This window comes from Sorex fumeus, unplaced genomic scaffold (assembly GCF_029834395.1).
Source record: "Sorex fumeus unplaced genomic scaffold, SorFum_2.1 ptg000006l, whole genome shotgun sequence".
NCBI lineage: Eukaryota > Metazoa > Chordata > Mammalia > Eulipotyphla > Soricidae > Sorex > Sorex fumeus.
The window spans coordinates 66,142,943-66,156,791 of NW_026606063.1; the positions used below are offsets into that span (position 1 = coordinate 66,142,943).

Consider the following 13,849-nt stretch of genomic DNA (forward strand, 5'->3'; position numbering starts at 1 on the left):
ATAATCAAGTGAAGACGACTGCAGATCTCAGACTCATGACATCTTATATCAGTATACTGTGTGTGTTTTTTTTTTTGTAGGGGTGGCTTGAGGCTGCATCTGGGTCTATGGCCATTTCTGACTGTTATGTGCTTTAGCAGTGATGTAGTATCGCTTGTTTCCAGGGGTCCAAGTGATGGAACCAGGAATTGAACCTGAGAACACCTGCACTTTACCACTTCGGAATATCTCCCATCCTCTAGACCATGTGGTTTCTTGATGTATTAAAATTATTGAAAGAACTAGACAAGAAAACGTAATTGAATTACATGTAAATTTAAACAACTGGCATTCATGGTAATGAGGTTTATCACCTTGCTTTCAGAAAAACCGAACATTTCTTGGTGCTAATATTTTCCACCGGTATTTGGAAGTCAAGAATATAAATTTACAAATAGTACAGTGAAAAAGATTAGACCTTTTCTCATTTCTAGGTTGATTTTAACATACTTGAAATAATGCTGTCCTAGACTCTCAGCCTTTAAGCTAATTATAACTCTAAAACATATAAAACTGATAACTGTAAATAATCTTTGCCATTAGATATGCAGATAGTTCTGTCAGATTGAGAATCCATTAATTTCTCTTCCAAAATTCTCCTTTACATCAAATTGTAATTTTATTTTAACATTGCTGACTACCAAAAAAATACATATTGCTTTGAATTACTTTTTGAAACACTGTATTGATTTTCTTATTAATGAACCATTTAAATATATTTAATAAATGCATTTTTTAGAGTTATGGTTTTTACTTTCTTAAAAAATACCATCTCATAAATGCTAAGCAATCTGATCTCAGAGCTCCATTTTTAATCACTAAACTATCCTAATAATGTCACTAATAAAGTAATAACTAAACTTTATTGCACTGCTAGTTAGGAGAAGCAGTGTAGAAAATAACTGAGAGGTATAAAATTACTGAAAGGATGGAAATGCCCAGAACAGACATTCTTGAAATTCTTTCAGTTGCCAGCTTCAAATAATAAGGTGACTCAGAAGAACTTGTTCCAAGTGGTTACTGATGCATGTAGAAATAAGAGACACTTGACCCTGATTTAACTTTTTTCCTTCATTAAGACTGAAATGCAAACTAACTCACATTTTCTTTAACTGTATTCTAATGATAGATGCAAATGAACTTGTAATCCCAACATGCCAATAAGACCCCAGCACTCTTCGTACTAGTCCGGTTAACCTAATATCCTTAGTTAAGTCCCATATAAAGTTCCTACACTAAACCCTGCAAACTCAACTTTCCCTTAGAAGTGCCCACACTCACACTCCATTCTCCCAAGACCAGCCCTCCAATAAGATAACTACATGACTAAGTCTATAACTATATTACTAACACTCTGCTAACAGAATAGCTTTGAGAGGATGAATCTAGATAAGTTTTTACAAAGGCAAAGAACACAATTCAAAGTCAGGTTTTCACTTACTGTCTAGGTTTAAACCATGGACATTTTCTTCCTCAAGTTCTTTAAATGGGCCTAAAGATGTTACTCTTACATTTCTTATATTCTTATATTTGCTAATCTCTTGATGTCACAACTGTGGAGCAAATGCCATTAGTTTTCAATTTAGTGGTATGGAATGTTTAGTGGTATGAAATATTAAGGAGCTTAGTCAACACCACATACATGCTAAAGACGGAGAAAATACTCCAATTCAAACTTCTGGTTCTATGTTGAAGAAAGATCTGTGTGATCATATTTAGGTGCTAATGCCCAAGAGCCTATTGTTAGTTGAACTATACTAAATATAATTCTGGATGTATTCAGAAGACCTGAAAGAACTAACACTGTGATGTTAAAGCAAGTTTTGGACCACTGCTGAAAGATATTTAGATTTTAGTACACAGGAATAAAAAATTATATCCCCATCCACTGAGTTCTCCAAGAGGTGAGGTTCTTTAGCCTTTTCACACCTGCACACTGGTAAGTCTTTTGTACCAGCCCAGGGGTTGGCATTTATAACTAAGGTGGTAGATTGGTGGTTTTCAACTTTTCCACACTTGTGGACTGGCTCCAATCTGTGGTCTGGTGGTTTAGAAGCACTATTCTGTAATGTAAGGAACAAGCAAACCAGAATCAAAGAGATTAGTAGCAAAAAATGAACAAATCCAATTACATATGCTTGGGAATTTATATGGTTGTGAACCCTAGCATGAATAAGGTAGCCATGGTTTTATAGTCTGGGCTGAAATTGGGACAAGAACCTGTCGATTGGAGAAGAGGAGTTTCAAATGACATGGAGACGATAATATACAGAATATATTGCCTCTAAATATCTGCCCTGACCTAAGATAAATTTCTCTGAATAAAAAAAAATGGAGAAATGGGAGTGGGGATACTTTTGGAGATTACCCTAAATCTAGATTATCTTCATTGCTTGAGGTTTTCATAACCTTTGTCCTGAGTCCCATTGGACCTCAGTTGATCTGAATTCTGCATACCAAGGTGACATGTATTGGAAAAACCTACCAGGGTGTCTTGGAAAAAGTCTGTCTGAACGTTTTGGGGAAGGCCTCTACTATAGTACAAATTTGGACACATAAATGCAATAGCAACGCTCCCCCAGGGCTTTGTGTCTGACATTCTTAGTTCATAGTTTCCACATGGTATATCAACCCATAGTCATAATTTTTCAAATATTAAATTATCTTCATATATGGGCTGGAGCAATAACACAGTGGTAGGGCGTCTGCCTTGCACAAAGCCAGCCTGGCAGAGCCAGGTTCTATTCCTCTGCCCCTCTCGGATAGCCCAGCAAGCTACCGAGAATATCTCACCTGCACGACAAAGCCTGGCAAGCTACTCACGACGTATTCAATATGCCAAACACAGTAACAACAAGTCCCAAAAAAATGGAGACATTACTGGGCCCACCCGAGCAAATCGATGAACAATGGGAGGACAGTGACAGTGACAGTGATCTTCATATATATATAAAGATTGTATGGGTCCTCTTAAGTACCAGGAAGGGTCTAGGGTCTAACGTGATTTATCATAATTGTACTTTTTTTCTTTCAATAAACCTTCTTTTAGTAATTATGAAATTACCGATACCTTATAACAACTCAGTAAATAGCTATTTTTATGCTCATAGTGCCTGGAACAATTGTTTTATTTTATGTTTTATTTTATATTTTAACCTTAATTCACCATAGATGTATTTTACTTCCCAAATAGTCATTTTCATTCTAAAAAATGTTTTCCTATATTTTTAAGAGAGCTGTGCCTGAAACTTCTAATCTTGCAGAAGAAAACTGCTGAAATTCTAGCTGTATTGTTCCAATTCAGAACTTGAAATTCAGCTCCAGTATTGTGGGTGGAGCACAGAGAACATTGTTTGCTAAACCCCATGCCCTTACGGTGACTGGAATGTACTGCCTTGGTCTATGTGTGACTTTCCCTTGGGTGATTCCTGTGGTAAGTATCAGTACCTTTGTCCGCTTAAAAGTATCCCTTTGGGGGGGACAACCATTTATCTTCCTTTCCTTTCTTGATGGCTAGGTTATCTTTTTTACTCCTGCTTTAAGAACTTTGCTGACAGCCTCCCGCCATGCATTCACACAACCCCTTTTAAGATGGCATAGTTAGATAATAGGACTGCCTCCTGAACCAGGGCCAGAACAAGAACAAACTCAAAACAAGGCCGGCCTTCACCAGTGAAATAGAACACCAGTGAAACTCAGAGTCTGGGTTTCACTCACTCTTAGTTACCCAGAAGAATTTCTTCAGAGTATGTGAAATGCTATAAGGTCTTCCTTCCTTTTAAACTGCTCCTCTACCATACTGTTAGCCAATTTATTATTTTAGAAACTTCTAACTGCTCTATTTCTAAGATTTTTATGAGTTCAAAGATAATCAAATGGAAGTAAGGATATTTAAATGAAAAATATTTGTTAAACGATATTTTCTATTTTTATTTTACTCTAATAAACATGCAGACACCTGAATCCATAACCTGGTCATAGATGTTCAAATAATTTCAAACTTTAGCATCAAGAAAAGGAGAAAGAGGGGCTGGAAAGATAGGACAAGGGTTGAGGGGTCCCAAGAACTTCCAAGAATGATTCCTGAACATCACCAGGAGTAATCCTTAAGTACAGAGCCAGGAGTAGATTTGAGCATTGGTAAGTGTGCCCCCTCCCCCAAATAGAGAGATAAAGAACCCCATGACACCACCAACAGACTATAAACAAAGAATTAAACTATTAATTAATTACTAAAGTGATTTCTAAGATTTGAATGGTAAAAGTTAAGTGTACTGCCATTTATATGTCTATCTTTGGTAAAACTATTCTGAGATTCAGTTTCTTCAGCTGTAAAATGGAGAGAGTGAATCTAATTATACAATAAGATTGTTACATGAACTACATTTGTGAAAAAACATGTATAAAAAATTCTTAGCAAAAATCTAGGCACATAGAATATTTTTTAAGTATTGGTATAATGCTTACCAAACACAAACTTCTTCTTTAAATTTATTAATGTTTTAATAGTCCAAGTCATTATTTCAATCACCCTCCATCTTTTAAATGGGCTAAAGGTTCATATTCACTTTGTAAGTCGGGAGCATTATGTCTCAGCTTCCCAAGGTTACTCACATCATCTTATTGGGAGCTTCTTTGGAGCCCCAAACAAAGTTTTCTGAAAACAACATAGAACTGATACCCAAAATGCCCTACTAATTTAAAACTCAGATATAAGATTTCCTATTTGTCTGCAAAAAGCAATCTTAGTAACACAGATAATCAATCAGTTCATCATGTGGGATTGAGATCATTGTTTAATAAAAACACACTTTCAAAACCCCACCATTTTCCACTGATTATTTTTAAGGCAGCGTTTATTTTTAGTAGAATTATGCTTCTCTACTTCCTACCAGATCTTTCCCAATTGAGAAATATAATAATTTTAGGATCTGAGTCACTTATTAAGCTCCTGGTCCTTATCGGGGAGAAAGTTCAGGTAGGCAGTTATGAACCAGACAGACCTGGTTTCCAGGTTCTTCTCTGGGAGAAAGGAGACCTTGGACCTGTTGCTTAAGCTCTTTAGACCCTTTTGTTCTTATCATCTATGTTTTTAAACGTTTTGAATAAAGCCTGCCTGATACAGAGTGAGTACTCTATAAATGTTGGGTATTGTTATTCTATACAAAACCAGTTACTCAGAATATAGTGAACACCTTGATTTTAGGGTTACCCATTTTGATTCAAGGTCTGTCTAACTGTGCCTGGAATCAGTGTCATCATCATGGTTTAGCCTATAGAATGTTCCAGCTTGAAGAAGGCTGCTAAACTAGCATTTTGATGTCCAACATGCCGTACTACTTGACTATGCCTCACTTGGAAGCTCACTAGAAATTCAGTGAGAAAAAAATAAAAAAAAACATCATGCACAGATGAAACAGCACATAGCCATTTAACCATAGAAGTGACTAGTATTGGTGCTGTCATCTCTTTGATAGTCTCTTGGTTTATGGTTCAATTAGCAATTATCAGTACCTGATATTCTACTTCCTACCCATTTCCATAATTAAAACACCCTATTGATAGGGTTCAGGCATTAGGCAACAAATCATAGAGAAATACATATATATATATCTGAAAGAACCTTGAATATGGCACTTTTTTAAAAATCTCAGGGCTAGGACAAAGGAGACTTTACTGGGGCCTGCTCGACGCAATCGACAAATAACAGGATGGTCGTGATCGTGATATCAGAAATCCTGGCAAGCAACTGAGAGTATCCCACCTGCACGGACATAGCCTGGTAAGCTCCCCATGGCATATTCTATATGCCAAAAATAGTAATGATAACGGGTCTCATTCACCTGACCCTGAAAGAGCCTCCAGTCATTATCATTACGAGTAAGGAGAGGTTGCTAAAATCTCAGGGCTGGGAGGAATGGAGATCTTATTAGCGCCCGCGTGAATAAATCAAGGAACTAGGTCACTGACAGTGACAATGATATTCTAAAAGGAAGCCATTTGTATGCACCATTGTTTGTTTTCAGGAGGACTTATAAATTAGAAGCTTAGCGGAGTTTAGTCAGAAAGCAAAACTATAAGTAATCCCCATTTTTTAAGACTTCATGTGTGTGTGTATAAAATATATTTGCAAAAATTTTAGACAGGCAGAATGTCCTGACCCCATGCCAGAGTATCTTCATCAGGGCACCTTGGAGGGATGCAGGTTGAGTCTCCCTCCACACCCCAAGCAGAGCCCCAGCAGCTGAAAACCTCCAGAACCCAACCACTGCCATGATCAAGCCACTCTCCACACCCTCCAATGAGCGGTTTTCCAGTAGCTAGGCAGTCACACCAACAAACTGCCCCCGGCACCATGTAATCTCATCAATGGCCAAGATCCAGAGACTTATAAACCAAAGCTCTCGGAAGAGAGGGACACAGAATATCCTGGAGCACGTGGCTGCATTTGAGGTCATGTGACCTCATACTCTAACCCACTTACATACCAAAAGCAGTAACCATTTGTTTGGTTTTAACATACTTGCTTATATTCTCTTATATAAGGGCTTAATTGGCTCCAAATGTAATACAACAACCTTCACACACTTCCCTTTTATTGTGGTGGGAAGGTACTTGGTGGTGGGATTGGTGTTTGAATATATCTGTAATGTACTATTGTAAACTACTTTTATGAAAATAAAATATATAAAAAATTGCAAAAAAATGGAAAAAAACTTTAGAGAACACCAAACATTTTAACTAACTTTATTTAAACATGTTTATTTTTCCTAATTCCTAATTTTGAAAAGTTATGAAATATATTAGAAACTATTTTATATGAAATATACTCCAAAACTTATTTCTCGTTAATATTTATAAGCTAAGGGAAGAATCACTTTAATGGTGAGAGAGAGATATATAAAGAAATTACCAGCTGGGGAATTAAACTCCATACAATGTTCCCCACTTAAGAGAAAATTTTTTTCTTCTTTATAAAGTTTTCCTTTCTGTGATAAACAGAGACAGATCTTTAATGCCTCTGCATATCATTCCTTTGGGGAAAATTTATTGTTTCTTTGGGAATAAACCATGATTAAAATAGTACATCCAGGTAATTATCACAAGTAGGAAAATGCAATAAATGGGGATAATGGCAGAAATACATAAACTATATGAAAAACCTGGATCCTTATATCCATATCTTATCTCTGTCGTCAATGAATGGTGGAGATATAGTTGATCAGCATCCTTGTTACTCAAGATTATATTCCTCCAGGTTGTCTGTGGCTGTTCCATCCACTCTTCCACCTCTCTCCATCTCAACCCAATATCCTCTATTTTGTTACTCTGCTGTTCATAAAACTCTCAGGTGTCTATTAATTATAATTTATATAATCAAGTAAATTTATGTCTTTTCTCCTGAGAACAAGTATTTTAGTCAAAATCATTATGCGATTAGTGATAAAGCTTTTACCTATAAATAAATATTAAACTCAGAATTTTCATGTGTCATGTAATTCCGTGATCATTCCAGTAGGTAGGTGAATTATTATCTTATTTATTTATTTAGCAAATTTTTGATCTTGAGAAGATAATGAATTTGCTCAAGATTCCATAGCTACAAGAAGTGTTTGACTTAAGAGTATGAGTTCAGAATTACATTGATTAAAAAAGGTTACAATAATTGTAGGACTGTCCGGCATGTGAATGATGAACATTTATTTTGGAGTCTGGTTGGATGGCATTCAAGCCTACAGGCTAAAACCAACTTTCTACGCTGAAGACCTGAAGACCTGTCATGTACCTGCCATAGTACATATCTCTTAACAGGAATGGTAGTTTTATTTCTGACTTCAGCTGGTAATCCCAAGTCTACCTCATAATTTTTAAAAGAGAAGAGAAGCCCAAAAGTATACAGCCTATTTGAGAGAGAAAATCAGGAAAGAAGCATAATAGTATGCCCTGCATGCATCAGAACTTCTTCTTTATGACCTGGTCCTTTCTCCAGCCAATCCTTCTTTTAGTAGTCCTAGGGATGATGTGTAAGTCATTTTCTCTAGACCACATTTACTATTTTATAAACAGTAGAGAGAATGCAAAACCTTTGTGTGGAAAGTAATTGTGCAAGATAAATGAAAAAAAGACTCTACTGAACTTCAGAATTCACCCAAGGTCCATCACACTAGCCATACGAACAGATTTGAGAAAGTAAAAAGCAAAACAAAAGATATACAGAGGGAGATTAATATTTTCTGGCTTCTATGTCCAGCATTTGGTGTTGAAGATGAAAAGACAAATCTTGTCACAGCTTAGAAAATGGAATGTTCAGTGGACCTGACCCCAGAAAGGCCATTCCCTAGAAACAGAGAAAAAGAACCAGATCTTCCTGAACACTCAAGGCAAACATGTTCTGCTGTATTGCTTGGTGTTTATTGGAAAAACTCCATATGTGAAACCCAAGCGCATTCCCCAGCCACTCTCAACCAACCCTGCAAGTGGGTAGCAGCTGATGGAATGAAGAGCAGATCACTTTGCATTTTGAAACAAAGAGGCCCTGTCCACCATAAGCTCTCTAAGTCTATCTAAGCTACCAGCAGCTTCACCCTCCCCTGTCTTTCAAGCGGGAGGTCCAGGGCCATTTTCCATACTTGGGCAGACTGGCCAGTGTCTATTTTAATAACCTCTGGGAAACACTCCTTTTTGGCATCTAGCAATTTAAGGGGCAAGTTCCCATGCTTAAATGCCAACAACCCCAAATGTTACCAGTGACTCTGAGAATAACAGATGTTTGGAAATGATCCTGACCATTCTAGAAGGAACCCTTTGCAATTTGGATTTGTGTTATGTCGAGTTCAGGCAGGGATATGGTTACATTTCTCTTTCTCAAGAACCAACGATGATGTAGGTGGCTTTGGAAAGGTATCTTCTGTGATCCTTCTTTGTCTCTCAGTTACTCTCTACAGCTTGAGGATTATGACTCACTGCCTCTAGTCTCGAGGGACACTTTTTTTTTAAATTCCATGACTTTGACTGCTTGTTTGTTTAAGTAAATTAAAAAGTATAAGGAGAGCTCTGCATTTTACAACTAGGTTATCTCTTTTGAAATTTTTATTATTCGGTGTTGGGGCCATACTCAGTGGTGCTCAGGGGTTAATCCTGGCTCTGCAATCAGGAATCACTCCTGGCTGGCTTAGGGGACCATATGTAGTGCTGAGGATTGAACCCTTGTTGGCCTCGTGCAAGGCTCTGGCCTCAATTCAGTTCTCTTTAAACTAGTTACTGTTATTTAATAGTAAAGTTTTTATTAAAATCAAAATATTTCAGAAACTTCAATATGACCTTATAGTCCAGATTCAGAGAGAATAAAAGTGTTCACATCTGATATACCATTTCTCTACCATTGCGACAGTGGGGACATGAGTGTGAATGTTGCTAGCAAGGTATCAATGTGGGAAAAATCATATGATTCTTTTCAGGTAAAGTCATCATAGAGGGTAGCAGAGGACAAGTCACCATCTTTTGGGTAAGCTGACTCTGAAGCAGCATCAGGTAACATTTCAAAATCCTGTGTTTTTTTTTTTTTTGTTGTTGTTGTTATCTGGACTATAAATGTCTGGCATTCCCTTTAAGATCCTTTTTAGCTTTCAAATTCTTTCTCACATACACTTTTATAGTTTAGTATGTGCAGTGCACTAGAATATCTAAGAGGGTAACTGATCAAAGTCACAAACAAAAAGAGGGTGATGCCAATTAATAAGTAGATCAAATTTTAAATAAACCAAGCAATCTTCCCTGCCTCCCTGCCTTCTGGTTGAGTTCTGAGACAGAAGTGGTATGGGGTTCACTTAATGATGAAGGGGATCATTTGGTCAATTTTATTTCAGAGGATCAGAACAGGTTTAGGGAAAACACGATCACATGGTCACAACCATCATGTTATTCATCGATTGCCTTGAGCAGGCCCCAGTAACATCTCCTTCGTCCTAGCCCTGAGATTTTTAAAAAGAGTGTCATATTCAAGGCTCTTTCAGAGTTAGGAGAATGAGATCCATCATTGTTACTGGTATTTGGCATATTGGGTATGCCACGGGGAGTTTGCCAGACTCTGCCATGTGGGCAGGTTACATTTGGTAGCCTGCCAGTTTGTCCAAAGTAGGAATGAGATAATAAGATGTCATAATAAGATGTCGCGCAGCCGCAAATGCGGCCGCGCAGTTCTGGGAGCTGGGTTTTATAGTCTCTGAGTCTTGGCCGCTGATGGGATTACACGGTGCCAGGGGGCCAGTTGGTGGGTGTGACACCTGCCTACTGGAATTTGGAGGATCTGAGTGGAGGATGCTCAGCCCCAATCTGAGCAGGCTTGGAGATCTCAGCCCCGGGACCTGCATGCCTTTGTTCCTTTGCCGGTACCTTCATGCATGTGGAGAGTGGTCTCAGCATGGTGGTGGCTGGTTCTGGAGGTCTTCGGCTGCCGGAGCCCTGGTCGGGGCAGGGAGGCACACTCAACCCGCTCCCCTCCAAGGGGCCCCGGTGAGTTCAGCCAGGCGCGGGGGCAGGAGACTCTGCGCTGTTCTCTTCCGGGAGCTGGGTTTTATAGTCTCTGAGTTTTGGCCGCTGATGGGATTACATGGCGCCAGAGGCCAGTTGGTGGGTGTGACCCCTGCCTACTGGAATTTGGAGGATCTGGGTGGAGGATGCTCAGGGAAAACACATACATCAGAAAAGAATCTTTTAAGATGCATTGGGTTAAATCAGTTGGGGATAGGGATTTTAAAAAGAGCAACTAGAAAAACATTTTGTCTAATGGACTATTTTAGATCAGTTCTTTGGCACATAAAATAGCACTGGGGAAAAGGGCGAAGAATGTGTTAATCTGCGGGTTCCCAGAAGAGATTAAAAAGGAAGAAGGATAGAAAGGGAGAAAGAATTATGGCCTTCTAGCAAAGTTGGTGAGCTAGAGTGTAAAATTCAAGGTCAAGTTTGGGCCAGATGAAAATGAAAAAATAAATTGTGAAGTAGTTTCAAAGCCTAGGGGGAAATATCAAATCCTACAATACACATCTAATAAATACTCTTTATTTAAGTCACTGCTATTGATGCCTGTTTATTGCTTATTTTTAAAATTTTTTTAAATAACCCAATCATTAAAAAGACTTTTGTTCACAGATTAATTCCATAGTATATATGAGTCTATCTTGCATTGTTCCTGAGGAGTATAGCAATGATATGACAAATTTTATCTCTCAGATATATACAATTACATAATGATGATCAAAATCAGTGTTTTCACACAGGATAGAGGAGAATCATTTGTTGAGTCAAAGACTTCCTGTAGAGTCTTAAGCAAAGTGGTCTTATTCACAAACACTGGGGATTAGTTCAGGACATTTCTAAGACTCTCCCCCAAATAATAACTTGATTTTGAGTTGCACACACAGTAAAGGTAAATTATTGATTAATTAAATTTATATATCAATTAATTATATGGTTAATCAGAAATTCTTAGTGAATTATTCCTAAAGATGATAACTCACAGAAGTTCATCTACAAAGAATTTGGGCAGTGTGCAAGCTTGTCACTAATGCTCCAAAATATTACCTGGCCTCTTACATAAACATACCTAAGAGTTCCCAAAACAGTGAATTCAAGGGCTCTCTTTTGAAAAGCTCTGAAAAGTCTTTTGCCTCACTAGGAAGATGAACTCTGGAAAATACACAGCCTTGTGGATCAGAAAACTATTTTCTCTGGAGCAAAGGGCTGTGGGACTTGTGATGGTCCCTGATGTGTCTGTGCTCAGCAGACCATCTTGACCGAGTTGCAGAGGTGTCTTCCTCACTTTCCTCTCCAGACTCATACTCCTCACTTACTGCATGAAAGAGTGGTCTGGGCCTTATAGCCACCCTTCTACCTCCTGCAACATGTTCTTCCAGGCTTGCATTTCTTCGATAGCCAAAGTTGGGTGGTTTCTCTCTTCTGTGTAAACTCTTCATTGGAATGATTTCTTGTGTCAGTTGATTTACTTGATGTGACTCTGTCCGAGAGTGTGGGTTGAACATAATGGACAATAATTCTGAATCACTGCTTTCATTATCTAAGGAAACATGACAAGGAAAAGAAATAACATGGTTTGAGATGAGAGTCAGAACTTTATACCAAGACAGCAAGAGCTCAGAATGAAGTTGTCTGCCTTCTGAGGTTCCAACTCTTAGACTCAACTTTATTTATTTATTTATTTAGTTAGTTAGTTAGTTTTGGGGTCACACCACATGGTGATCAGAACTCACTCCTGGCAGGATTCAGGAACCCTTAGAGTTGTTGAGGATTCAACCCAGAATGGCTGCTTACAAGACAAGAGTCCTACCTACTATCACTTCAGTCCCAGACTCAACTATCTTAATGGCTTGATGTTTCTGTTTCAAAGAGGGTACAGAAAAGAAACTGCGCCTCTGAGTAAGTAAGGTAGTACCAATTCACTGTGGGCATTGGTCCACAAAGATACTTTATGTTGTTAAGACCAACGCTAAAACAAATGTCACATGGTATTGTGATAAGCACCTGGTTAGTTTTTCTTTTAGTTTTAGTTTTAATTAGTATTTATCTAAAAGCATTAAAACTGATTATCCTTCTCTTTACATCAAAATAGCCAGGTTTGAAGCTACAGAGAACATATTTCACCACAGCAAAAACGTAGTGTTTAGTAGGAAACCTAGATAGATGATCTCCTATCAAAGAAGATATGAGAGTGAGCAGATTGTGGTTGGGACATGAAAATGAGGATGATAATAATAGTAACACCTATTCACTAAAAATTATTTGCCTGTCATTGAGTTGATCACTTAACACTTAACTTATTTGCCTTTTAATCTATATAACAAGCTTTTGAAATGAATACCATTATGATACTCATTTAATAAGTAAAGAAGGAAATGAAAGAAAAAAGGAGTTGAGGAAAATCATTAGTTAACTATAGCATATCTTCTCTAGATGACCTAATCTGTGACCAGGACACTGTTTTTTTCACTTCTCTTCAAAGGAATATTTTCCTTTGTCTTATTTCCTCAAAGTTTCACCTTATGCCTTTATCATACCTTTAAATGTACCCACAAGAATTTGAGTATTTTTAGGCCTCTATATTTAACTTTAAGAGCTGGGTTTCGTGCCTCTCCCCACTTCCCCTACCCCATTTACTACTTACTCCCCAAAACAAAAAAGCAAAATATTTTTTAAAAATTGAAATAAAGCGGGGCTGGAGCTATAGCACAGCCGGCAAGGCATTTGCCTTGCACCCGGCCGACCCAGGTTTGATTCCCAGCATCCCATATGGTTCCCTGAGCACTGCCAGAGGTAATTCCTGAGTGCAGAGCCAGGAATAGCCCCTGTGAATCGCCAGGTGTGACCAAAAAAATTGAAATAAAAAACTTCACAAGTAGAACTAATGTGCCCAAAGTTTTAGTTTAATAAAAATGCATTTAAAATGTGCGTGATGTCAGAAACTTTAAAATACCCTATTGAATTATATCTTTTAATAATGTGACTAAAGTATTCATTTTTTTCCTTCTTAATTTTTTTAATCTCTGACTTTATTTATTTATTTATTTATTTATTTATTTTTGACTAAAGTATTCTTATAAGGCAGTGTGGAAGTTGGAGGTGGTGCAGTGATAGAGAGAACCAACTGCTTTGAATAAAGATAACATTAAAATAGTTGCCTATTTTGTTAGCCACTTCCCTTTAATTTGTGTTTCAGGATCTGGCCTGGGACCAGAGTTCCCCCTATACTCTGGTCCTGGAAACATTACCTAGGATAACAATGGCCTAATGCTTCTAC

General features: G+C 37.8%; 1 protein-coding gene across 1 annotated transcript in view; it reads right to left on the reverse strand.

The window, feature by feature from the left end:
• Positions 1-11,705: 11,705 nt before the first annotated feature.
• SLC9A4 (solute carrier family 9 member A4) overlaps positions 11,706-13,849 on the reverse strand; it is a 61,479-nt gene continuing 59,335 nt past the window's right edge. The window contains exon 12 of the mRNA XM_056127690.1: positions 11,706-12,112. Coding sequence (XP_055983665.1) covers positions 11,757-12,112 — 356 coding nt within the window. The 3' untranslated portion in view covers positions 11,706-11,756. The remainder of the gene's footprint in view (positions 12,113-13,849) is intronic.